General features: G+C 43.4%; 1 protein-coding gene across 3 annotated transcripts; it reads right to left on the minus strand.

The window, feature by feature from the left end:
- Positions 1–2,982: 2,982 nt before the first annotated feature.
- Positions 2,983–26,129, minus strand: PPP1R7 (protein phosphatase 1 regulatory subunit 7). 3 transcript variants are annotated; one of them, XM_053304357.1, is made up of 10 exons: positions 25,977–26,129; positions 23,264–23,386; positions 14,649–14,704; positions 12,423–12,488; positions 11,334–11,464; positions 9,128–9,290; positions 7,766–7,882; positions 5,355–5,459; positions 4,128–4,214; positions 2,983–3,392 (listed from the first exon to the last, which is right to left on the minus strand). In XM_053304357.1, the coding sequence occupies exons 1-10, from the start codon at positions 26,041–26,043 to the stop codon at positions 3,216–3,218; spliced, it is 1,092 nt and encodes a 363-aa protein (XP_053160332.1). In that variant the 5' UTR covers positions 26,044–26,129; the 3' UTR covers positions 2,983–3,215. The 3 variants fall into 3 exon arrangements, with proteins under 3 accessions (XP_053160332.1, XP_053160331.1, XP_053160333.1); XM_053304356.1 differs by having other exon boundaries at positions 25,902–26,058; XM_053304358.1 differs by having other exon boundaries at positions 25,871–26,006.
- Between the last annotated feature and the right edge of the window lie 880 nt (positions 26,130–27,009).

A 27,009-nucleotide genomic window follows, 5' to 3' on the forward strand; every position in this document is an offset into this window, starting at 1 on the left:
CCCTCCCATGTGCTCCTGCAGTGTGTCTTTTATATAAATCTTGGGCAAAGGTTAATTGACCCTCTTTTACATAATCTGCCAGGTCAATCAGACGAATTCTACATCAAATATTTGCTAATAGATACAAATGCAACTATTACACACACAGTTGCACAATTCTGTTCTGCAATGTGGGTTTCTTCACACTCTGCTTGCTAATAGTTAGATCCTGTGTACAGTTACGGTATTAACATGGCAATGTTTAAATTTTTATATTGTTTTAGATGTTGTGTTATTGGTCAAAGACGGTAATAAAGACTGACGGAGAACTAATTATCTAGACCAATTTCAAACTGCTGATCAGGCAGGCTATGGGGTGGAGACTGCCTTTGACGGCCTGATGGATAATCTCCAACAGGAAATTGACAAAGGGAGTGTGACTCTGTTGGTCCTTTTAGATCTTTTGGAGCCTTTCAATACTATTGACCAAAGTATCCTTCTGGACATCTGAGGGGATTGAGAGTGGGAGGCACTGCTTTGCAGTGATTCTGCTTCTGCCTCTCAGATTCCTGATGGTGTTACTTGGAGACTATTCTTCAAAACATGCTTTAAGCCGCCCGCCACCCCCCCCCCCCCAGGGCACCATACTGCCTCAAATGCTCTTTAACATCTACATGAAACTACTGCGAGAGAGCATCAGGAGATTTGGTGCAGGGTGCTATCAATATGCTGATGACACCCAAACCAATCTATCCATGTCAACATCATCAGAAGGCATAACCTCTCTAAATGCATGCCTGGAGGCAGTGATAGGCTAGATGAGATAGAACTACGATTGGATTCAAATAAGATGGAGGTACTTATGCGGGGTTGGAACTCAGGAGACAATTTTGATCAGCTGTGTTTGCATGGGGTCACACTTCCCCAAAAGGAACAGGTATGCAGTCTGGGCATGATTCTGGATCCAAACCTCTCCCTGGTGTCTCAGGCTGAGCCAACGCCAGCCACGTCCATTTCTTGTGATAAACCTCAGAACAGTAGTACATATGCTGGTAATCTCCAAACTTGACTACTGCAATGTGCTCTATGTGGGGCTGCCTTTGTATGTAGTCTGGAAACTGCAGTTGGTACATAATGTGGCAGCCAGGTTGATCTCCGGGTCATCTCGAAGAGACTCTATTACTCCTATATTAAACGAATTATACTGGCTATCAATAAGCTTACCAGGCAAAATACAAGTTGTTGGTTATAACCTATTTAAGAGAATATCTTCTTCACTATGAGACCCCTCGCCCACTGAAATAATCTGGAGAGGTTCGTCTGCAATTGCCACCAGCTTATCTGGTGGCTACACAGGGACGGGCCTTCTCTGTAGCGGCCCCAAGACTTGGGAACGCGCTTCCTGCTGAGCTAAGAGCCTCCCAATCTCTGACTACTTTTAGAAAGTCTCTAAAGACACTTTTATTCACCCAAGCTTTTTAATTAGACATGTTTTAAATTGTTTTAAGGTTTTAATTTCTGTTTCACTTGTTTTAAGTTGATGTAAACCTCCCCGAGAGGGAGGTTTGGGGTGGTGTACAAATATAATTAATAACCAGGACTGAAACCTTAAACAGTCTGGACTGAAACCTCCCTACCTTCAAACCAGTACAGCACAAACTACAATACCTTAAAATGACTCAGTTCAACTTGGCCACTCGTTTTTCCTAAGGAAAGCACCTGCGCTCTCCAGGAAACTCAGTGCAGTGCAGTGCAGTGGACAGAACGTTGGAGTTGGACTAAAGAAACCAGAGTTCTAACCTCTAACCAGCTACAAAGTTAACTGTACTCTACCTTCAGTTTCTTGGAGGAAATGTGGGATGAAATGTTGTAAAAAAACCAAAAACACCAGTAAATGACAGGTTTGGTTTCTATTTAGTGGGGGCCTTTTTAGAGAAGTTGCAAGATAGTTTTACCATAAGGTGTCTTCTGGAATCTTTATGACAATAGAAGACCATTCACATCCACTACTAACCACCAGTATATCCAACGAGCATAGTTATGCCCAAGTGCCCATGTGAAACACACAGGGCTCAAACTCACACAAACACTGGAAGGGTTACACATGTAACCAGCATCTTTCCTGCCTATTTGGCACAGGCAAGCCCAAAGGCTGCTTGCTTTTCAATAACTTAAGCTCCACTTGCTAGATGCACAATATAGTGTGCACTATAGTGTAGTTGGTTAGTAAAATTGCCATCACAGTTCAATCCTGAATAAGATTGTTCATTCCCCCCACCTAATCCTTCAACATGAACTCATTAGCAGAGGGTGAATTTTCACACACTGACAGCGTAGCTCACTCAACCATGTTTTATAGTTCTAAATCTGTAAGAGATTCCCAATGTGTTAACATATGGCGACTCCACGCTGCTAGATAGCATCGCACAAGCACACAAGTTTGCAGATCAGATGGCTAGAAAGGTAAACAGAGACATATGGAATATAGCCATGCTTGTACAACAAGAAGGACCAGGATGTGATTAACTACCCTTTCCAGTGCAAATATTTACAGGTGCAATTGATAGTCCAGCTCTTAACTTGTAACTGACAGAAGCTGCTAAATTAAGCAATTCAGTCTCATTTACATCTAGCTGCCTCTCTGCTCTTTGGACAAGTATGACTGATTGCTTCCCTGTCCTCAGCCAAGGAAGTGGGCAGAATCAGAAGACTGCTCTAATGTCCATTAAAGATACTAAAATTTGCTCCACATCCCCCATCACTTTATGGCTTTACTTCAGTACTTAAATAAACCTCTGCTGCGGTTCAGATCTGAACAGTTGTTTCAGAGGCTAGTATCACTAGATGTCAGTGGCTGAGACTCAGGAGATGGGGTGAGTTTGTGATTCTTGGAGGTCAGATGTACCTGGTGCTTTGCAAACAAGATGCTCAGGCTTCAGAGTGCATCTCTAAAACTAACTGCTTGATTGCTCAACAGGAACAGACACCATCACAACTAGGAAATCTCACACGTTAAGATTTAATAATAATAATAATAACAATAATCATATTCATATTCAAAAACAATAAGAGAGTGTGCATCATATGCAAGGTCTGATATCAGTGCTGTTTGTTGGCCGTTTGCTCTGTAAGTGTCAGCCGACTGAAGACAGGAGGGTGCAGTGTGGATAAAAATCCCAGCTGTGACACTTTGAGAGGAAGGAAGGAAGGAAGATAAGGGGGTGGGGAGGACTGGTTCAGAACCGGACAAATGTGGCATCAATCTGCCGGACAGAAGGAAGGGCTAACATGATTTTGCGTCGGTACTGGGGATCTTTCTGGAGGGGGTTTCGCTCTAGATAGACCGTTTCCAAGTTCTTGGCTGCTTTCAGTTCATCCAAGTCACTCCAGCTCTCAATGAGGTTATCGTTCATCTGGGGAATAGAAACCAAACAAGACTGCTAGCAAATTTTCAGACACAAATACAACAGCCATTATCTGCAGCTGCCAGCCCTATGATTTCTAATCCATGCTCCGCTCATTGGAAGAAAGGAAAGGAAAATGAGAGAGGGTGGACACACTGCTATGTTTTCCCAGCACTCTCTGGTTCCAGGAGAAGCCAGCAACATACATGAGCTCTGTCTAGGCTCTGATCCCACAGCTATGAAACTGGAACTGTTTGCATCAGTTTTTGTACAGGAATGAGAGCACAGTTACATTCCTGAGTCTGGCTTCTTGTACTAGAGAGGATATGAGCGATGGAATCCCCTTTCACACAAAACCTGTATTTGCCAGGATCTCATAGTTGGGTGGGGGAGGGGGGTCAACAAGGTAAGAAATACACCTAGCTGGACTGATTTTCAAAGTGTTTCCAACTGGGGAAAATCATCTTAACATTTACAAAAATTGGTGGCAGAGGAAGTAGGGAAATAAGCTGGGGTCAGGGGAATGAGGGCGATAACATGCCTACGAGTCTTGTTTAGTATTGACTCAGAAAGCTTTGGGTTTTTCCTCCTTTTTGTAAAGGCCATCTGTTGGATGTTTACGTGTCTGGCCTATGCACAGAAAACCGCTGGGTCTAGCATGATCCTATAGACTCAGTGTGTTGGTTTCTATGACACCATTCTGCTTAATTACAAGAGATGTCTATCTTATGGTTTCACAATTACCCAAAATTCTTGGAGTTCTGTTAGATGAGTGATATTTTCAATCTTTTTGATCCTGTTGGCTGCAATGTCCAGCATTGTGAGTTTATTCTAAAACAAGCATACAAAAAATGTTAGTCTGAGTTTTATAAACCTTCTTAACTCTTGACATCAGAACAAACAGGCAGGGTGGTTTCTTTTGAACTAGTTGGCAATTTATAGCACAATCCTAGGAATGCATGCTCAAAAGCAAGTCCCACTATACTCAGTGAGGCTACTCCTAGGAAAAATTGTATTAGACTGTCTGCAGCCTAAGTTAGCAGGCAAGATAATTTGGACAAGGTACTAAGGAGAGAGGCCATGCACCCACATCTTTGAAGAAATGTGACACCCTCCCCACAAGAAAGCACAACTCATCTTCCAAGATATTAATGTACTTCCTCATCCAGTATTACTTTCCATGAGCAGTTGTGGCTAAAAGCCTGATAGCAGTATGAAGTCTACTCTAGATAAGAAAGAGAAGGGAACCCACCCATGGGGACAGGAAATTTTTTTCAAGTGTTCAGAACCAGGTTGATGCTGCTCTCAAAGAGCATTTACACAAGGGCTATCAATGTTTTAAAATAAATTCACTCCTGTTTGCAAGAGATCAGATAAGTTACTTGAATTCCTCTGTTTTGTGTCTTGAGTCAAAATGCCATTTTCAGAATAGGGGCATGAGTGGAGTGTAGGGACAAGGAACTGTTGCATTAAAAGTACTGCTACTTTTTCTATTAGAAATACCGCATAGACCTCTTCTTGCTTTTTAAGCCATTAGCAGACACTGCCTTCCTGTTCTCAAACATCTCTGAAACCAGACTTGCAGATCCTATGCTACACGCCTAGGCTGTATGCTATTGCCACCATGCAAATTCTTTGGGACTCCGAATATATGCAGTACAGCTTCACAACCCAATGGTTTCAACAGACAACATGCAAATGATTTCCAAGAAACACAGCAGATCATTCCCCAGACTAAAAAGAGTTAATGCATGCTCATTTTAAATTACAAGTGTATAGAAAACGCAAGCAGTCTGCTATTCTACAAAAATATTACTGAATTCTTATCTCGCCCTATTCAGGATGCCTAAATACCCTTTAGCATGAAATGTCATGACAATGCATTCTGTTAGAAGACAGATAACTATCCAGAACCATATTTTTTAAACCTAGCCCTGACACTTCTGCAAATAAAAACAAATCACAGCTCACATTGTTTTCCAGCCCCTCAATGACTTCTATGCCATTGTGGCTGAGGTACAGCTCCCGAAGGTTCACCAGATTCTGCAGCCCTTCAATCTTGGTCAATCGATTGCTCTGGAGTGGTCATAAAATGGGTTTAAAGTATTAGAACCATAATGCATAGGTAAGAATTTTACAGGCCTCACTACCCAACAGTCTACGGAGTCAGACCCAATGCCCAGAGTCTTTGGGTTGCTTCACATACAATATTTTCAGCTATGGGATGACTTCTGGAATGAACCCTGTTGGCACACTCATGTGAAATAGATTAGTGCAGGGTTTCTTAACCTTGGGCCCCCAGACGTTTTTGGACTACAACTCCCATCATCTCTAACACTCTCTATCTAGGGTTACCTTTGAGGATGATTGGGAAGCTACAACGGGTCCAGAATGCAGTGGCTCGCCTCCTCATGGGTGCCAGGAAATATGACAGGGTAACACCTCTCCTGCAGTCATTACATTGGTTGCCTATTTGCTTCTGAGTTCAATTTAAGGTCCTGGTTCTGACCTTCAAAGCCTTGCGGGGCTTGGCGCCTGTCTACCTACAGACCCTCCTCTCCCATCCAGTTACATCTTGTCCGGTTAGATACACTCAGATGGACCTCTTGTCAGTCCCTGATTTCTGAGAGGTTCGGGGCTCTTGGACCGGCAAAAGGGCCTTTTTGGTTGCTGCCCCACTTCTTCGGAACTCTCTTCCCTTCCAGATGCATTTAGCCCCTTCCTTACTGATCTTCAAATCTCTATTGAAGACTTTTCTTTTTTGCCAGGCTTTTGCCCTGTAGTTCACTTATTTGTTTTTTGTTACTTTAGTTTTTAATTTAGAAGGTAATTTTTAATGTTGCCTTGTTTGCATGTTTTTGTGCACCTTCCGGAGTCTTTGGAGTGGGCAGTATATTAAATGTTTCTAATAAAATAAATAAATAATCCGCAGCCACAAAGGCCATATCTGGGGATGATGGGAGTTGTAGTTCAACAACATCTGGGGGCCCAAGGTTAAGAAACCCTGGATTAGTGGATAGGGGGACTTCTATGCAGCTTGCTCACAGATGATCCAGGCAAATCACAGTCAGATTCCTGAATAGCTGCACTTTACAAGATCATACTGAAGCTACATGGAGAATACTTTTGTGGGACACATTAACAGGATAATCACTCTACGATTTATCCCAAGCTGCAAAATATTCTGAGAACATGTAAACACCCCCTTGGCCATGCATATTGCAGCTCAGATTTGACATAAATATTACATAGATACAATTCCACACTACACCCATGTCTTTCCAAAACAGCATGAAAGGTTGTGGTAAGTTAAATTTTTATAGGTTTTCCTGATCAGTTTCATGGAAGACTGGGCAAGGATTTCCTACAGAGCAAAGGGGTATGCGGTAATTATTTCACCTTTAGTTGCTACTTAAGTGCTGGTTGATGCAAAAGCTGCAAGATTTGTGCACCTTATGGAGAATTACATATAGCTTAAAGTGATGTTATTCTCTAAAATTACTGTGAATATTCTGTAGAAAGGGGATGCTTACTCAGGTGCAGAAGAGGGCAACCAAGATGATCAGGGGCCTAGAGCACCTTTCTTATGAGGCAAGGCTACAACACCTGGGACTTTTTAGTTTAGAAAAAAAGAGGACTACAGGGAGACATGATAGAGGTCTATAAAGTCATGCATGCTGTAGAAAAAGTTGATAAGAGAGAAATCTTTCTCCTTTTCACATAACACTAGAACCAGGGGTAATTCCATGAAATTGATTGTGAAGAAGTTTAGGACCAATGAAAGGAAATGTAGGACCAAAAGATTTAGGACCCTTCTCAACAACCTGGATGGCTTTAAGAGAAGTTTGGATAACTTCATGGAGGAGGAGAGGTTTATCAATGGCTACTAGTCTGAGGGCTATAGACCACCTCCAGCCTCAGAGGCAGGATGCCTCTGAATACCAGTTACAGTGGAGTAACAGCAGGAGAGAGGGCATGCCCTCAGCGCCTGCCTTTGGGCTTCCCAACAGCACCTGGTGGGCCACTGTGTGAAACAGGATGCTGGACTAGATGGGCCCTGGGCCTGATCCAGCAGGGCTGTTCTTATGTTCTTATTAAGCAAACTGTTGGAATAGCTCCTCTCTTACTGCAAAAAGAAAGTGCACACCATATAACTGCTGTACAAAGGGTGGGGGAAGAAGAGGTTTCTCCCAGCCCTATCTGGCAATGCCAGGGATTGAACCTGGGACCTTCTGTATGTAAAACAGATGCTCTACCACTGATCTATGGCCCCAGCCCCTAAAGGTCTATATGCAGTTACAAAGATCTATATGCTTTGTAGCACTCACTGTTTAAGAGGGGAAAGTACAGAATAAACTGAATAGGAAGCCCAGGGCTAGTACCTGTATGCTAAGCACTGTTAAGTTTGTCAGTGCATCCAGGTTCTGCAACTTGGTGATTTTGTTCTTTCCCAGAAACAAGCTGTCCAGGTTAGTCAAGGTATCAATATTCTGAATTGCCTGTAAAATTAGCAGAGCAAACTGTATTAATTTCTACTTTGCACTGTTCAAACAAAGCATACAGTAAAACACTTTGAAGAATAGCAACTTTAACATTTTCAGGTCCATTCTTGCTATTCTAACTCAGCACAAGATTTAGTAAATAAGTTCCCCAAGAAGGCAAAACCATTAGGGCAGCTCGTTCAGAATAAGTGGCATGCTGAATCCCATTAACAGAATGTCCCTTGTTAATAATTAACACTCAGGGAATCCATGTGAAGCTGGAACAATGAGATAATACTCCTTGGCAGAACACTTAATGCAAGGATCTGGGGTGGTCAGCACTGTCATTAAAACAACAAAGATTAGGTATCCAAGGTTTAAGAGGAATTCTCCAAAAGAAGGTAAACTACATAAAGGGACAGAAAGACAGAGGCTGCCTGTGGGCTGTCCTGTAATGGCATTAATGAACTGAATTGTTTTAATTACTCCAGGTGTTCAATACTGATGCAAAAACAACTCTGCTCTGGAGTTTCTAAGAGTCATCTTATATATAAGTTCCACTTAGATCTTCCTTCTTCAGTCTTGGCTCCTAGGAACCTAGTTCCACCCAGAGTATTCTTGTTGCTTATCAATGTACCCTACTTTCATTACCTTGCCTTTTTTTTTTTTTTGGCCAGAAATCACTGTTTCTAGAAGTACTGTGTAATGCTGTGAAGTCGGCAGCATGGTTTTCTTCCACCTTCAAATCAGCACAGTGTGAAGTTACACAGCTCATTTCCTCCAGGGCCCTCCTTATGTAATCCTCCTCAGCAATGGAAAACCACTTGCTAGCCACAATCAACACCATGGTGCATTTCCTTCTTCCATTTCCCCCTTCACAGTCTGGGAAAGGTAAGTTTTTTGTGAGCTGTCCTAAGCAGTAGTGCATTGGAGGGACAGGGAGGGTATAAATATTTCACATAAAATAGCATAACTTTTTCTGCAGAAATGAGGGAGGTATCTCAGGACTTTGGAAGCCACCTTTGAAAGATCTGTTACTATAAGGAAACTTCACTCTCGGACTACAGCACACACAGAAGACTGAGGGAATTGCATGTGGTCCCTGATGTGTCCCCACAGAGCCTCCTAATATGCACTGTTTGTTAGGATATCCAGTGATTGTAACCTAAACATTAGTATCCCTCTGCCTCCTTTTTGATGACTGGTTTATCAGTAGTACTTAGGAAGGCTCCTTACTTCCAGCAGAGAGAAGGCAATACCTACCCTGATTCGATTAGATCCCAACTCTAACATTTGTAATTGCTGTAGGTTGCTTATGTTCTCAATTTTGCTGATTTTATTGTTGACCAGGAAGAGCTTCTTTAACTGAGTGAGCTGATCTAGCCCCTCAATGTGCCGTAAAATGTTAAACGAAATATCCAGGATCCTAACAGGAAACAAATGAAATGCCTCAAAATTAAGCAAAACTATTTTTAAACATCCATCATATTTGCACCCCACTCCTTCTCCAAGAAGCTCAGGGTGCTACGGAGGGGTGATTTCCCATTATGTCTGCACAACAACTCTGCAAGGTAGGTTGCACTGAAATAGTGAGTATGATCACTCGGGATGGGGTGGAGTCTGAACCTGGGTCTCCCTGGCCCTCTGACATCTCAGGAAGCATTCAAAAGGTGGAATCACTATCTTGCCAAATACCAAATATATAATAAAGTGCACAGGGAGCCTCTGCTTTAGGGCGTTTATCATAACAAGCATAGCACAGCACAACCCAGCATGATCCTACAGAAAAAGCACGTCTCCTATAACTAAGAGGCATCAATCAATGGCATGCTTCCACTAAGAGTAGAGCCTTTATGCCAAAGGGACTTTAAGGACTCTACCAGAGAAAATGGTTCATGAGAAACTAGAAAAAATAGCAGTGAAGCCATGTGATAACCATTGCTCCAGAGAGTCTGAACATGTGTGTTTAGTATGGGAGTTTCCATGTATAGGCAGCACAGAAAGCACTGTGGTGCAGCTCACCAATGCCTCTTGGGCAGTATTTTGGGACAGTGAATGGCCCTATAGAGATGCATGAAGCAATGCATGAAAACCCAGCAGATGCAGGAAGTCAAGGAGATCTGTGTATATCTTGGTTGGGGTGGGGCTTCTGCAGATGGAGTGATAGGCCATCATGACTCCACGGATGGGAACAGGGGTGCACGACTTTTAAAATGGAGTTCAACTACACACATCTGGACACCTTTTCCCAAGAAAGGGCATAATAAGTATCCAAACCAAGTTGATTCCAACTAAAAATAAATTTATCAGTGCCTCCCTCCTTGTAAGGCCGCCTCTTGTTTGGACAGGTATGAAAATGGTTTGTATTATTATTATTATTATTATTACATTTATATCCCGCTCTTCCTCCAAGGAGCCCAGAGCGGTGTACTACATACTTCAGTTTCTCTTTCATAACAACCCTGTGAAGTAGGTTAGGCTGAGAGAGAAGTGGCTGGCTCAGAGTCACCCAGCTAGTATCATGGCTTGAATGGGGATTTGAACTCGGGTCTCCCCGGTCCTAGTCCAGCACTCTAACCACACCACCATGCTGGCTCTCATGCTTGCTACCACCAGACCAGCTTGCTCTCTTCGCCACCATCACCGTCATAGAGTAGTGGCTGCTCTTCATTCTGTAAGCAGCGAGATGGCCAAATTTGCAGATGATACCAAACTCTTTTGGGTAGTGAAATCCAAAACAGATTGTGAGGAGCTCCAAAAGGATCTCTCCAAACTGGGTGAGTGGGCAACAAAGTGACAAATGCGGTTCAATGTTGGCAAGTGTAACATGACGCACACTGGGACAAAAAACCCCAACTTCAAGTATACACTGATGGGATCTGAGCTGTCGGTGACTGACTATGAGAGGGATCTTGGGGTCGTGGTGGTGGGCCACTGTATGAAGCAGGATGCTGGACTGGGTGAGCCTTGGGCATGATCCAGCAGGGCTGTTCTTATGTATAGTTAGTACAATGTCCAAATTGAGAAAATATGGTTTGAAGTGGTGTGCAAACCATGGTTTGCTCAAGTTGTGATTTGGCAAGAAGTCATTGTTCCAATAAACCATAGTTACAGTTGTTACTCAACCTCCACAGGATATTGCTCCTAGAGAAGACTGAAGTGTTGAGCAGATAGAAAATGAAAGCAGACAAGCCTAGTTTGCCTGAATGCTTGGGGGATAAGCCATGGTTAGTAGAAATCATAGTATGGCATGATGCCAGAACTGAGCCAGTATCTTGCATGTGGCAACCACAAAAATCAAGTAAGGAGAGTTTTGTAACCTCAGATTGAATAAATCTAGTTGTTACAATAATGCTAGCCATTCTGAGGAGAGATGGGAGTCAATTCTTGGCAACCACTTCAAAGGAAAACTGGACATATTCCCTTCGAAAGCTCAAACTGCTTTTTCGCTTTCTGTCCAGTTACTCACTCAAGACCTGTCAGGACCTCCAAGTTCTCAATCTTCCGAATCTGATTGTCATAGAGGTCCAGCTCTTTGAGACTCTGCAATTGTTCCAGGTTCTCAATGCACTTAATCAAGTTCTGACGGAGACAAAGAGTCTAATGGGAGGAGAGAATATAAGACAAAGATGTGGGTGTCCCACTTCTAGAAAGTACTTACCATGACACATAACACAGCTTTGAAAATAAGCTCTCTGGGGATATCTAGTACCCCTTCAACTACTAGCACTCCTTCTGAGCCAAATGACTCCTCCCTGTCTGCCACACCATTGTGGACACCTTCCCCCCACTAGAAGAAAGCGCTGATGCCAGAGTGCCCTAATGGGACACAGCAACACAGTGCTGTCATTGCTAGCCTGGGCAGTCTCTGGATTGGGAAAGAGGCAAGCTTCAGCTACAGCACACCACTACATTTCTCATTTTCACTTGGAAAGTCACAGGGCCAAAATATACCACATGAAAGAGCTGTAATGCCCTTTTCCAGCTTGAAAGCAGCCATGTGACCGCATTAGCTCAGGGCAATGGCACTGGGGGAAAGGGAGCGTTTAGCCCTCTGTCCCACCATGTTCCTAAACAAAATTACCCTTCACCATTGCTAATAGCTTTGCCTGGGGAGAAAAGACAAATAATGCAGATGACTGCCTTATTTCTCCTGTAGGGCTAATAGCAGCTTCGGGGGTGATTTTGATTGGGAAAATGGTGCTGGGTGGGGAGGAGGTTAAATACCCTTCCCTATAGCACTACTTCCCCATGTTAATTTCCCTCCCTCCTGCTGCATTTTTAAAACCTTAAAAGAAAAGACACCAGGACAACCAGTGACACATCTGCATGATATTTAGTTTGGTCTACAGAGGAATGTGCTTACCTTCTGGATGTTGTCTTCTCTTCTACTGCAAATGCAGCAGTTACAGTACTAGGTTGCATGTCCCTAGCTAAAGAAATGTCGCCTATTGCTATTGCTGCTCTCACTCTCTTATCACATGGCAGTGGTAGAGTTATTCCTGCTTACCAACCAAAGGACCTAATTACAAGGCTGACTTTTCATTAAGCACCTCACCTTCACTTTCTTGAGTACCTCAAACCCCTCAATCTTGCCAATTCGAAAATGATTCAGGTCAACATCCTGAAAAGAAGAAAATAAAAGAGCCAACAATTCCCCAGCACTCCTACAAAGATTTGTTTCAGTTTTGCTTCTAAATCACTCTTAAAGAGATATTGTAGGCTTACAGTGCAGAGTTTAAAAGTTTCCTGAAAACAAGTGGAAAACGTTGGTATTAAATGCAAGGAAGAGCTCACCTTCATCACCCTAGTAATGAGAAAGCTTAGCACTTAAAGGGTCTCTTAAAATTTCCAGAGAAATAAAGCAGCACTTGTAACTCATTTGCCAATCAGGGCCACAGGCTTCTTTCCTCAAGGAATTTTTTGTGTGTTTGGGAATATCACAGCACTCAAACAGGAATATACAGTACATACAGACATACCTTAAAAATGGAACTCAGTTTCTACTTGTGAGGTGAGCCCAGATTCTGCCTGACTTTGGTATGAATGACTGATGTACATACCAGCAACCTCAACGTTGATTCCAATGTCAAAGCTTGGTCCTCTTCGCAATCCTTCAAGAAGGCTCCTCCCGCCATTTTTAAAGTGGTGAATGCACATTTGCCCCCTATTTTGTTGAATTAAAAGGGCACCCTTTTTTTAACAGCTGAGAACCACTCTGAGGCAGGAGAGGAATGCAGTTTGGCAGCATCATAAGAATGTTAACTCAAACAGTGCTGTGCACAGCTTTTGCTGCAAACAGACAGAGCTGATTATCTCTATTCTCCAGAAATTTTTTAATCTTTCAGCAGCACACAGTGAGGGTAATACTATTGAAGCCCTGCTGCTCAAACCATGGACACCCACAGTGTTTTCAGAAACATGCAATACTTTCCCCTGCTGGTGGGAACATTGCGATTTGGAGTGTGGTCTCAATATTTATGCAGGAGTGTTAGTTGTACCCAAGCTATAATATTCAGACCTTGTCTCGACACTTCAGCTAGACTGGCTACTGAACAGACAACTATTGAGGGTTCCCCTCCCCGCCCCCAGATCTGATGCAAGTCCTCGCTATGCAGGAGGATATATCACACCTTCCCCTGCAGAAGAGATCATCTTCTACTCTAGAAATGTCGGGGGTGGGGTGGACAATATTATGCCTTCCAACGTGATCCCAGGATACTGCACTAATGCCTTTTGAATCAGGACTGAATAGCAGAACTATCCCACAAAGGCTAAAGTGCAGTAGCAACACCTGAAGTAGCAGCCCAGCACAACTGCTGAGACAACTGACATACAATCCCCTGAGGGGAGCAGAAACATATCTGATCAGGGACCAAGGCTCACAGTCTATGCCCACTTACCTGGGAGTAAGCCCTAAGCAGGACTTCAGAACATGCACAGGTTTGCAATGAAGGGGAGGTGGTGGGCTCTGGGAACCACACATGTTGGCTTGACTAGCTATTTTTGGTCAGCCAAAATCTGTGGAAGCCCGGGCATAGGAGGAGCAAATGCAACTTTAGCAAATCTTTCCATGGTTTCTGATCATTCAACAATGGAAAAAAATCATAGCTACATTTAAGGTCCATGCATATAAAGCATTACTTCTATATTTTTAATCCAGGCATACTGCAAGTTCTGCCCGTTGCTGCCTCAATCCCATCTGAAAAATCCATGCCTGGCTCCCTCCTGAGGGGAGAGTGCCAACTGCATCAAAGTGCTCTGCAGCTACTGTCTTGTAAAGATGAATAGCTGAGGTGTACAACTTTTCCATCTGCGGGACTGACACAGAATTGCTTGAAATATAATCCCCTCTTTAGGCTCTTCTGTAAATAGATACTTCAGGCAGGTAGAGGACAAGTCTCCCGCATCCTGCTGCCTAATCAAAGTTTTCTGTGATACCCAATGAATTTTTTGAGAGTTTAGATCTTCAAAGACAAAAGGTGAAGAGCAGACACCTATATTTTGATATAACATTATATCAGCAAAGCGCCTTTTTTCCTTTAAAACTCTCTACCCTAGTTTCTGTACTGTTGCGATTCAACTTCTCTCATACAAGGTATCCCCCCTGCCCCGCCTACATACTTAGAATTCAACTTTTAAAAAAGAAGTACACATTCTTGTAAAGAACAAATGCATTAATTTTCAGGAAACTAATTCTTGGTGGTTCAAGGACTTTCTGAGTGAGTAAACTGTGGGCTACCCTTCCCACATATTGTTAAAATATAAGTGAAAATGGAATTACCTCAGCTTCTGGGTCTAGGCTAATTGTTTCCATATCCACCGGGGTCTCTGCTTCAGCTGCAACACAGCAAACACACCCTGCATAAGCCCATGTAGCATATCAACAGAGAACAATTCAGCCAGCTCTTTCAAAGGTGAAAACATTGAGGAGATAAGTTGTATTGAATAGATCCAGACTTTACTGCAGCTAGTCAACCTCACACAAATCCTTCCAAGTTAACAATGGAAACCTTGCCAGCAAGCGGTGGCTATAACCTTACGTACATATAGCACAGGAAAAATAGCAAAGCACCTTTGCCAAATCGCATACATTCACTAGTAACGGTGCATTAACACAAATGGAGCCTCAACGACCATGAGAAGTAAAACAGGTCATTGCTGACTAATTGCTAAGAATACAAACAGTATTCAGCTTTCAGTAGTCGGGTCGCCCACCTGTGCTGGCCATCTTCTTGGACTCCAATAATGAAGAAACAGCCTTTGGATAACACACACTCACACACACTCAGATGTACAGCAATGCACTGACTTGTTTGTCTATTCACCTGAAGTATACCCCCAATCTACCTGAAAGAAAGATAACCAAATACGCTTACAAGCCATCTTCCTTGTCTTCGCCTTTTCATTAGTCCTTACCAGGGGCCTGGCATAGAAAGAGCTGGGTATTCTAAGCAGTTTTAAGAAACTGTTTTATAGCTTTGAAGTCTTTAAAAAAAAATTACTCAGAGCAAAATGCAATTCTCTCTCTGTGCAGTGTGAGCGGGGGTGGACCTCAGAGATTTGTGCTGAATAATTCATACAAGCTTTCCATTTGGCAAGTGGGTGGATTCTCTCCCTCAGACATTACTAAGCAGCATACAGAAAGCTAACCACTTAGTCCAGCATACAGGATCTGCAGCAATCCATTGGAGCTGGGGAGTATGGGTATTGTAGTCCAACAACATCCAGGGACCCAAGTTTGGAAACCCCTTATCTGTTGAACAATTCACTACCTTTCTGACTCGAGCAAGTCTCCCAACAACTGCAGCCACTTTCCTTTGTTGTACTTTGTGCCTGAAAGCTGGTCTTGTGGTAGCAAACATGAATTGTCCCCTTTGCTAAGCAGGGTCTGCCCTGGTTTGCATTTGAATGGGAGATGACATGTGAACACTGTAAGACATTCCCCTTGGAGTATGGGGCCACTCTGGAAAGAGCACCTAAATGTTTGCATGCAGAAGTTTCCAAGTTCCCTTCCTGACTTCTCCGGGTAAGGCTGGGAGAGACTCCTGCCAGTAACCCCGGGGAAGCCGCTGCTAGTCTGCGTAGAAAATAGTGAGCGAGATGGACCAATGGTCTCACTTGGTAAAAGGCAGCTTCCTATGTTCCTGTGAAACTGATGTTAGTCTAGATGTCAGCCACTGTTCCCAGTTGGACATCTCACAGTTGTAATCATACAGTCAAATTAAATAACCATACTAATGATCATAAGTTCCAGTAGCCCATGCCATTCATCTTCTAGAAGTGACAAGTTGTCTTGTACTTTAGGGGTGAACAATACAGAATTCCAACTCTAAACTAGAAGCTGTCAGATAAGGCTCATTGTAAAAAAAGTCATCATACAATTAATGCTGAGAACAAAGCAGCTACCTGTCCACCTTCCTAATTTCAATGGAACATATATTCTTAATCAAAACTGTTGGGATGTCATTATCAACACTATTGTCATAAACTGCCAGAGTCAGTTGGCCATTTTGTTGCCATGTGGTGTCCACTGAAAGCAGATTCCCTCCGGAGCTCTGCAGGTGCAGACACACAGGCAAAGTACAATAAAGTAAACCCAAACTGTCAGACTGCCAAAACTGCAGGAGATACAACACAGCCTGCCAATTCCCCAGCCCAAACAAACTGTGTGGCAAGTAGACAGCTGTGATGAACTTGCAGCCAGACAATAAACCCACAAGCCAGGATTAGAAGAGTCAACCAAGACCTTGGCAATTAATACTAAACTAGTTCTTTCTGTTGTAGGCCATCTTGTCATTAGAAGCACAATGCTAGAAGTTGTCCCAGTTGTCTCAATTACTCTCAGTCTCATCCATTCTGGCAGGGAAATGCGTTCACAAAGCCACTGCCAGTTTCAGCCAGATAATTACTGCCATAATGCCCAACCTGAGAGGGGTTGCTTCCATTCAAGAGGGTGGCCATTTTTTTAAACAGGGTGGCCACAAATTAACAGGGAAATGTGTTTTGGCTTTAAGGGACCCTGAATAGAAATACATGCAAGTCTACACAAGATCTGAAGCCAAGCCTGAATGACTTGCAAAAGTCCTTGCAAAGCTATCATGGGTCAGATTGTTCTCAAATAGTTGCTCTGATGGCAACAGTGGGGTGGAAGGAATATGGTATAATCTGCCACCTGAAGTAACTGCCCCACCTTGCTTCAGGAAGAGACCACCGCTGCTTCATGGCAGCACTTATCACCATTCCTTCTGCCATATTGTTAGCAAGTATCTCCGCTAAGGTACTTTATGCAATATTATAAACTACACGATTCTAACTTTCTTGAGTCCGATAAACATGCCAGGAGAAATAGTTTTACATTATGCCGTAAACTGGAGGCAATATTGAAGTCTATTGGCATTGGTATTTTAGAAGAACAGGACCTACTACCAGTGGTCCCTCTAATTTCTCTCATCTCGGGGCGGAATGAGTTTTGTTCTGGGCGGCAGTATCAAGGCAGTGTGTGCGCACCTGCATTCAGAATGGGGCCTTTCTGATTCAACCTGAGCGGGATCTAAAATGAACTGAGCAGACATCCAAAAACTTGTGAGTGTGCACACACATCTTAGAGGGAACAGTGTCTACTACATACCTGGTTTCCTTAGGCAGTGGTACCTAAAACTTTATCTAGTAGAGGGCCATTGCATGAATATGCAGGCATATTAAAAAGTGTACCTTTTTTCCCTTGTATTTGTATGTTTTTGCTAGAATTTGATATTTGAAGAACACAAATTTGGCAAGAAGGTGCCTGATATTATGGCAACTAGATTGTGCTTGGGACTAGAAAAACAGAATTCCATGTGATATAGACAATTAATGCACTGAGATGTAGTGGAAGTGCTGAAGTCTGGGAGCTGTAATAGGCTGGATGTGGGCTAACAAACCAAGACTTAATCCACCCAAGATAGAAGATCGGCTGGTCAGTTAGAAAATCAATTGTGATAGTATTCCTCGGGGGAAAGGGGAATCAGGTGTGTAGCTTAGGAGTACTCCTGGTCTCAGCTTTGCTCCTTGATAGTCAAGTAGGGGCTATAGTCAGGGATGCGTGCACAGCTTTGGCTGGTGCATCACCTGCACTTCTTGGACTTGGCCTTAGCAAAATTCCAACTGGACCACTGTAATTTGTTCTCTAAGGGGCTGTCTTTGAAGAGTGTTCAGAAACTACAGTTGGTGCAGCACGCTGCAGCCAGACTGCTGATGGAGGCTCATCATTCAGAGCATATTATTGAGAGCAATTCAAGTTCTGGTTATTACCTTTAAAGTCCTGAGCAATTGGTTTGGCTCCAGGACTCAAAAGGACCGCCTGCTCCTATATGATCCTGTTTGCATACTGCAATCTTCTGAAGAGGCTTTTCTCTGTATTCTACTGCTATCTGATTTCCAACTGCTGGGTACCTGGGACAGGAACATCTTTGCTGTGGCACCCAGACTCTACAGCTCCCTTCTTTGGGAGACCCATCGAGCCCCTTTTTCTGAACTTTTTGAAAGTTAGTGGAGATTGTCCTGTTTTGACACTCTTCAATGTGGGTTGATTTGTTCCCTCAATCTGTAGATTTTATTTAGCTCCCAGACACATTGTTCTCCAATTGTGTCTGTACTGTTCAAATGGTTCACTATGCTCTGCTCATTTTATTGTATTTTAATATGTTGTATGCTGTTTGGGAATAGTACATCCGCCATGGATGACAACTCTTACAGATGTGCCAGTCTGATGTGGCCTAAAAAGCCCAAAATTACATTTGGCAGAAAGAGAGATTATCACCCCGCAATTGCCATACATCATATAAAACAGGGTTCCAGTACTGCCTCAAGAAAGTGAGTATGCGGTCTTCCTTTACTGTAGTGAAAGACAGTTGCAATGACTGAAGGTCAAGGTCCACAAACACTGCCCTTGAAGGACTATCCAGCAATAGAAAAGGTTGGATGTAGTTTCTATAATTAAATGAGCCAATGAAACAGAAGGCTGGTGCTACCCAGCCTTGAAAATGAACCATTTTCTTCATGAAGATTCAGGTGCCAGTGGTATTTAGTAGGACAGTGTGAAGATTTGGCTCTGAATGGTTGAAGCTGGATCATGAGTCCTGGTCCCGGTTGGAGGTAGCTAATCCCACTGTGTACCTCTGCACAGAGCAGTTCTGTGCACAGTAGCGGGGAGGGCCCTTAAAGGGAAACAGAACAGCAGAAGCCCCCAGAGACATTTTGGGAAGTGCTCAGGGAGCTCGAGGAAATGTTGTCCTTCCCAGCACGTTTCCCATAGAGCTAAGGAAAAAGGGAAGGGCTACATTTCCTAGCACTCCATGTGTGCCTTCCAAGACCTCACTGGGGCTTCCTATAACTCTGCCTTTCCTTTAAGGCCCCTCACCAGCACTGTTGTAGGTCCGCTCCGCATGGAAACAAGCAGTGGGAGCAGCTGCCTCCACATGGGGACAGGAGCAATACGCACATGATTCAGCTGTGCACAGGCCTAGTATTTAGGGCAGAGATGGGTTACCTATTCTTTGGACTCCTTAGCAAATAAAGCATAGTAAGAGTTGTTCTAAATCTTGAGTTGCCTGATATTCTGTTTGGTACAGAGGCTTAGGGCTGGTAACTTTATAAAAACAATGTCAAGGAGTTGCCCACAGAGCCCAAAACATATACACTGCATCAGAGGGAACGCTCGAAAAAATTACCAATGAATAAGATAAAGTTGATCCTCCGATGCCTCAACCCGCAAACTCAATATTTGAAGCAGCAGACCACAAGTCATGCCAAATATAAATGGTTCTTCTACAAAATACAGATTTAATCATAATGATTGTAGGATGGCTCAGTCTCCGGGTGGAAGTCATTAACAGCTTTAACTGAATGCTTATTTCAAAGGGATCCAATGCACTGCAAGGACTCAAATCCTTCTGATCCAGGAAAATCAGTGAGTTTATTGGAAGTGGTTGTCAAAAAGTAGGTCAGAACAATTTATGAATACTTTTGCATGTCCATGTCAAGGATAGAGGATTAGTATAAATAAAAGCATCTGTATACTCATTTCAAATAATACAATTTGCCTGAAGCACAAAAACATAATGCTAATTCTTTCCCCCCCCACTCTTCTGACTTTGCCCCAAACAAGTACTGGATCAAAAACCAATATTCTAGCAGTGATGGAAACAAAGCGATTGTTCTGTTATTCCATTTTAAAAATATTATAACTTTAATATAGTAAGTTAGAAAGATAAAAACACTAGAAGTCAAAACATGATAAAAAGTATACAGGAGAACCCCAATTATCCATAGGGTTCTGCTCCGTGGCAGTGGAGGTGTGGATAGCGAAACCATGGCTCACAGGGCATTAGGGCTATGGGAATGAGGGGGGTTAGGTTCCCTAGCCATGAAAATAATGAGCGGGTGGCAGGGGAGAGCGAAAAACATGCAAAAGGTGGGGGAAATGCCCTACCATGCTCTATGTGTCCCCAGCTGTCCAGAAATGGCCCCAAAACACTGCATTTTTTGTCTCCCCACCATGAAAAATAGGTGTGTGTGTGTGTGTTTTTTTAAACAGGAATGAGCCAGCAAATGGCTCCCTTAGCTAATATGGTGGTTGGAAATGACATCAGAGCCAAAGGCCACTGCATCTGGGCATGCTGGGAGTTGGGAGTGAACATCTGGGCATCCCTGTTAGAGCAAACAGTGCCTCCAACCACCCTCCCAAATAATAGTCTGGGCCAACTGCTGCCCAGTTTGGCCCTCTGCGCATGTGCAGAGGTGGGTACAGAGGCCCGAACAGGGCTGCAGCCTGCCTGGACTATCATTTGGGAGGGCAGCAGGGCGGTTGGAGAAGGCCTGCATTTCAAACAGAAAAATTAAGCACTTCACCTGCCAGCAGGCCAGTTGGAGGAGCCCCCGCCACTGTCTCTGAATCTCCGCCATGCAGCGCCCCCGCTGCTGCCAGCAGAGCTTCATTTAAAATGTAAAGATTATGCATTTCACCCTTTCCCATTTTACAGTTAAAGAAGGAAAAATGTTTTAGATTAGGAGATTCTCTGTACTTGTAAAGGGGAACCCTAGCCAGATTCCCCTTTACAAGTATAGCCCCCCCTGAGCCGGCCAGCAAGCCAGTTCAGCGAACTGCGGGCTGGGCTGGTTCGACCTCAGACCACCACACAAACTGGGCTGGCTCGATGCAAGTCGGCTTGCACATTCCTATCACCCACCCACCCCCAACCTGCAGATACATGTGTCTCTGAACTCTTTCAGTGCTTGGTTTTTCCGCCTATATTGAGGTTGGGTGGCAATTACCCGACTGAAGGTACACGAAAACGTGGATGCTGGGTGTGCAATTAACACGGTTGTCCTGTAGTTTGTTCCACAGTTTGCCTCACGTGTACACTGCACACTGAAGATTACTTAAGACAGAATACTAATTAGGTGGCTTAAGGGAATGTCTGGTTTAAAAACTAAAGACACACACACTGACTACAAAAATGTTATCAGCCACCTCATTTGTACACGAACCTAAGTGCCACAGGACAGCCTGAGGATGTCTCTGGAATAGCTACACACCCTGGATAAGTGGTTAACTGTCAGGTTGCAATACTACTCTTTTAAATACTATGTACTAACAACCATTTGGTAAATTATTTATGCAATGTGGGGAATGTATGTTTATGGAACCTTCGCTTCTACTTTGGATATACGTAAAACAACCTATCACAACCCACCTATGTTCCTCTGCATTCAGAATCAACATTCAGCATAAGGGACTAGATTACTGTTGAATGTTCAGGAGAAATACATCATTCATCAGAATAATTATTTTGCTTCAGAAAATAATTAAGTTTGTCTTATGAGAAAGATGAGTGGAAGGAAAAATTAAGATCATATTGAGGCTACTGTGGACATTCAAATTCTTCATTGTAATTGTATTACTCCTTCCACAGAGATATAAGCAAGACAGTTCAGGGTTCATACTAAATCTCTCAAAACTTCCATTCAGAAAGCAGGAAGCAACTCCTAGACACAGAGTAGATTTCATACCATACCCAAAAGGCACCTCTCCTCTTCCAGCAACTTTAGTGTATAGATTTTAGAATCTGATCTTTAACATAAATAAATAAATAAAAACTTCTTTGGTAGTATTTCACATTAACCAGAAACCGTTTTCCACCAGTTTTGTATTACAACTACAGTTCACATTTTATATCTACTAAAAAGAGTGTTTTTTAAAAATGTGGACATTACTGAGCATACATTAACATGTCCAAACACTGTTTTTGTTTGTTTCCAGGAGAGATATGCTAAATACATGTATCCTTGGAGATTTTGAAAAGTGTCTTAAAGAGGGCCATTAGAAGTCATATGCTTAAAGTTCACTTTTAGTAACAGTGATCCTCTCTGTTGAGCTCCTTTTAATTCAGTACATTTTCTGCTAGATACAAGCCACCAAATGGCGCAGCGGGGAAGTAACCTGCCTAGAGAGCAGGAGGCTGTTGGTTCGAATCCCCGCTGGTATGTTTCCCAGACTATGGTAAACTTTGTCCTGTATCAGGCAGCAGCTACATAAGAAGGTGCTGAAAGGCATCATTTCATACTGCACGGGAGATGGCACTGGTAAACCCCTCTTGTATTCTATCAAGAAAACCAGATGGCTCTGTGGTTGCCAGGAGTCAACACCGAGTCGACGGCACAACCTTTCCTTTTCTGCTAGATACAACACTATATGCTGCTACCTCCTGGTACAAAGAGGATAATGGTGTTATAAAAAGCCAGAGAAACAGAAATAATAACTTTAAAATTGCTCATAGCCACACCGTTCTGTCCTACAACAGCCAAAACATTTAATTCATTCTTATTCCCTGCTTTCCACTAAGAAGCATTGACGGTAATTTAAGTGGGCAGGATCCAGACAAAGTTAGTCATGATGTTGCACCACTGAAATAAATGGGACATAATTAACTGAAGTCCCATCAGTTTCAATGGGATGTACTCATCTGGATCCTGCCTATTATATCCAGTGCTACAGAATAAGAATGATTTGTAACAAAAAAATAATGTAAGGAATTACAAACCCAAACATACAGAAGCATCACTTACACAGTGCAGAATCAATCTCACAGCCCTAAGACCGAAAAGTATAAATACATTTTCACCTTCCTCCTAATGCTGAAGAGGGATGGGTTTTGGCAAGGCCTCCCCAGGAAGCAAATTCTAAAAATGTGGTACCATGACTAAAGAGGTCCACAAAGACTCACAAACTCAACGCTTCTCATCTCTAACCTCTTCAGTTGTGTGCCACACTCATTATAGAGTATATACCTGTGAAATCACTCTCTGAATCACTCTGTGAAATTTCACTCTCTGTGAAATCACTCTCTGAATGTTTACCTGTTGAATTCTCTCCATTCTGTTCTTCCCTTAAACTCTGTTGACTGAGGTCTGTTACTATGCAAACTGCATGCTTCTTCCCTTCATCATCTCCCGACTCTTCAGACTCAATTCTTCTGTCAACTGAGAAAAGAAACACATCACAATTAGGCTTTTCTCCAGGAGAAAAAGTTGGTGACAAACAGTAACTCTGTTTCCTATAAATTCTAAATGGTACTAGAACTTCTATATTTGCAAAATGAGGAGAGCAGACTAATCCGAGGCATGCTTACTTGGAAGTAACCCCCAGTGAATGCAACAGGACTCACTCCAAATAAGTGTCTATCAATTACAGCCTTAAGCCAGGATCCAAAGAATGATAGAACTAGTTTGAATGCACCACCAACATACCCAAATTAAATCAAATGGTTAGCCCAAGGGCTAAGGCAACAATGTCATGCTTTGAAGTTGTTCTCTATGGAAGGGGAGAGAGAAGAAACACAGAATCACAATGCATATTTCTTATTATTATTTATTCAATTTCTATACTGCCCTTCCATAAATGGCTCAGGGAGATTTACACAGAGAAATAATAGATTTCTCTAGATTACACAATCCATCTTTGGGCCAGATTGTAGCAACTAAAAAAAAAAAAAAGATTCTGGGACTTAAACCTGCCTGGAAGAAACTCTATTACCAGATGTCTGGGAACATATTTGGGGCAGCAACTCTAGTACATTTTCTCCAACTACTCTGCAGGCACAGATTAAGTGGTTTCAGCTAGTGCATGACAACAGCCTTACAGCATATTCCACAGACCTCAGGACAGCTTCAGAAGTTATAAATTTCCAGCACAGAAACCACTTCTGTGTATGGGAAACACAGTGCAACCCACATGTAGCTCATCATGTATAACGATGACAGGGACATTCAATTTGTCATATGCATCCACATCAGCAAGACCTGACAGATGTTAAACAAAAGCAGAAGCCAAACAGCTTCCAGATAAAAATGTAAGAATATCTTCAGTTCTCCTGTTTAAGGCAGACTAAGTTGCAGGACAAGACTATTCTCTTTTACAGTCACCCTGACTATACCATCTTGCTGGAATTTAGTCTAGTGGTTAACATGCGATGTCATGCTAACATAGCATGAGCTATGAAGTAGAGCGTCCTTGGTTCAAATCTCCAGGTAGCATTAATTCATGGGGTGGCCTTTGGCAAACCATTCTTCTCTCAACTCTCCAATGGTAAAATGTGGTGCATAACAGTGGCATCCTTACAAAGTTACGTCAAGGATTGACATTACCTATTTGAAGTACTTCTAGCTCTTAGGAAATGCACTTCATAAAAACAAAGTATTCATATCATTTTCTCCACAGAATAGACCTGGAATGCCTGGAAAAGGTGCTTACAGGAGCAAGGGGGACCATCTTCCTTTAGCAAAACAAAAAACACCACTGCAGATGTCCGGTATCCCCCTTCACATTTTCTAAGCTTGAACCCTTACACTGAAAACAGGCTCCATGGCAGAGTTTGTATCAGCCTTGCCGAAATTAAACTCAGTGTTACAAGAAGCAAAGCAACATCTGCAACACAATTGACTGCAACATGCACCACTATATGTACTTGAGGTTCTATAGAGCTGCAGAGCAGATGAGACATCATGTGTGGTCATGGCTCTATCACATTCCTTAACAGAACTTAGAAGGTCAACAGCAGGTGTTCCATGCATAATACATAGGCAGTGCTCTATTGCACTATTTGATGGAGCACATTATATAATGAATCATACTTCTAGTTTCATACCACCAACAGGCAGTTGACCTTTGGGATCCAATGCCCAAGCCCCAGTCTGGATTTTTATCATTTGTTTGCAGTCATTCTGAATTAATAAATCCAGCCCATTCTCAAACACCCAATGAGAAAAACTTCACCATAGAGCAGAGTCAAGAGTGGGCTTCTCCAAACACCTCTTTCGACCACACCATTCAGTGAGATACTGCCACCCACAGTACAAAAGATTCGGGGGGGGGGAGGGAGAGAAACTCCCAATCCACATTCCAAGAAGCAAATAAGAAAATAAAAGGTAGGGGTTGTGCGACTTGATGAGCCAGCGGCATCATAAACTACTAACGTCAAAGATCCCTGTAGCCACCCAGTGATGCCACTTGAATTGCTGGAAGGCAGGTCTATTAGTTGCCCCTTGTTCCAAGAAATGTCACCTATTTAAAAATATAATATCTTATTCCAAAACATCACAACGTGAGGCTGGAGATTCCTCCCCCCACCCCCAATAGGTCATGCTGAGAGCATAAAGGAAGTCAGCCAGCACAGCTCCAAAGTATCCCTTTAAAAGGAAACGAGGGGAAGTGCGAGACGTGCTGATCTGCAGCAGGAGGATATAAGGGAGCGGACATGTATTGGAATGGTGATGGAAATTAAGGAGGATCCTTGTCTCCAGCTGCACCTATGGTTTTCCTTCCAGTCCACACACGCCTGCTGCCTTAATCCGTGCTGCGCTTCCTCCCGCTGCTTCCTAGACCCAAATACCCCACCAGCATATTGCCCGCCAAGCCATCGGGGTCCCCCTCCACAGCGCCCCCTCCCACATAACGAGAGCACCCACTTCTCCCGAACCGAGGGCTCCCTCCACTCGCCAGCAGCGGCCGTAGCGGGCCTGGCTCTGCCCTGGCCCGGATTCGGACACCGCGCGCTCCAATCCGGCCTCTCACCCTCCATCATCTCCTGCGCTCCCTCCCCACTCTCCGTCTCAACAGCTGCCGCCGTCGTCGTCGCCATAACGCTTTGCTCCCCCTCCCCCTTCCGGCATCGTACGCAGCACCTAGATCCGCCAATGAGGAACCCCTTCGGAACTTCCTCCAGCCAATCGCACGCACCGCTTCGCCGCAGAGGCTCCCATGGGAGTTCTTGCGCTTGCGCTTAGCCCCGTAGCCTCTTGGGAATTGTAGTTCTTTTCAGGGATATTGGCCGCCAGCCAGGGAAATACTGGCAGAACGTCAGGGAAGCTGGGCGGGCGATGTGGACACCACCAGTAATGCTTGTTAGGCAATTGTAGCATCGCTGTAGGCGCACCGTCATTGTCGCCTCTGGCTTGAAATTTAAAAGCAAGCTGTCTCCAATTCAGGAGTCGGGGGGAAAAGGACGCCGTGAATTAGGGGTAATAATAAGAGAAGGTGTTGAGGGAGGAGAATTAGCTTACACCTTCTGTGCCATACATTCATCCGCAGATTGTTCTGGAGGGAAGACACTGTTTGCTCTTCTTCTTGATGCAAGAACTGTTTGCTCCAAAGAGCCCACTCCTTGGGTTCTGGTGGGTGGTCTATGCGTGCAGTCTATGGGTGCATCTGTTTTTCTTTAATTCTCACTTTAATTTTTTGTGTTGCTTTTCTCTTCTGTGTATTTGCCACATATAGCAAATACATATCATTATGGATGGGCGTACATAATAAAAGCCCTGCTGGTCTGGATATATTGTGCTATGGAAGCACACCAGGGCTTTTTTAAAAAAAAAGTACATTCATCCACCTCTTCCAGGGTATTAAGGCAACAGCCTTGTCATACCGTTGCCCCACCCTCCACCACAGCAACTGATATTCAATGACACTCTGCCTCTGAACATGGAGGTCAGGTTCTATCAGTGATAATACCCATCATGGCTATCATGGCAAATACCCATTGACAGACTTCCATTTGTCCAATCCCCCTTTAAAGTCACTCTAAGCTAGTGGCGATCACCACACCTTG

The sequence above is a fragment of the Hemicordylus capensis genome, chromosome 3, assembly GCF_027244095.1.
Source record: "Hemicordylus capensis ecotype Gifberg chromosome 3, rHemCap1.1.pri, whole genome shotgun sequence".
Lineage (NCBI taxonomy): Eukaryota > Metazoa > Chordata > Lepidosauria > Squamata > Cordylidae > Hemicordylus > Hemicordylus capensis.

Bases quoted from the DNA above. Each gene is read 5' to 3' on its own strand.
- PPP1R7 (XM_053304356.1), bottom strand. From the start codon at position 26,043: ATGGCGACGACGACGGCGGCAGCTGTTGAGACGGAGAGTGGGGAGGGA. The intron at 14,705-23,263 runs GTAAACATTCAG...GCTGTGTTGCAG, and splicing joins GAATGGAGAGAATTCAACAG to CTGAAGCAGAGACCCCGGTG. The intron at 12,489-14,648 runs GTAATTCCATTT...TCTTCTTTTCAG, and splicing joins GCCTAGACCCAGAAGCTGAG to GATGTTGACCTGAATCATTT.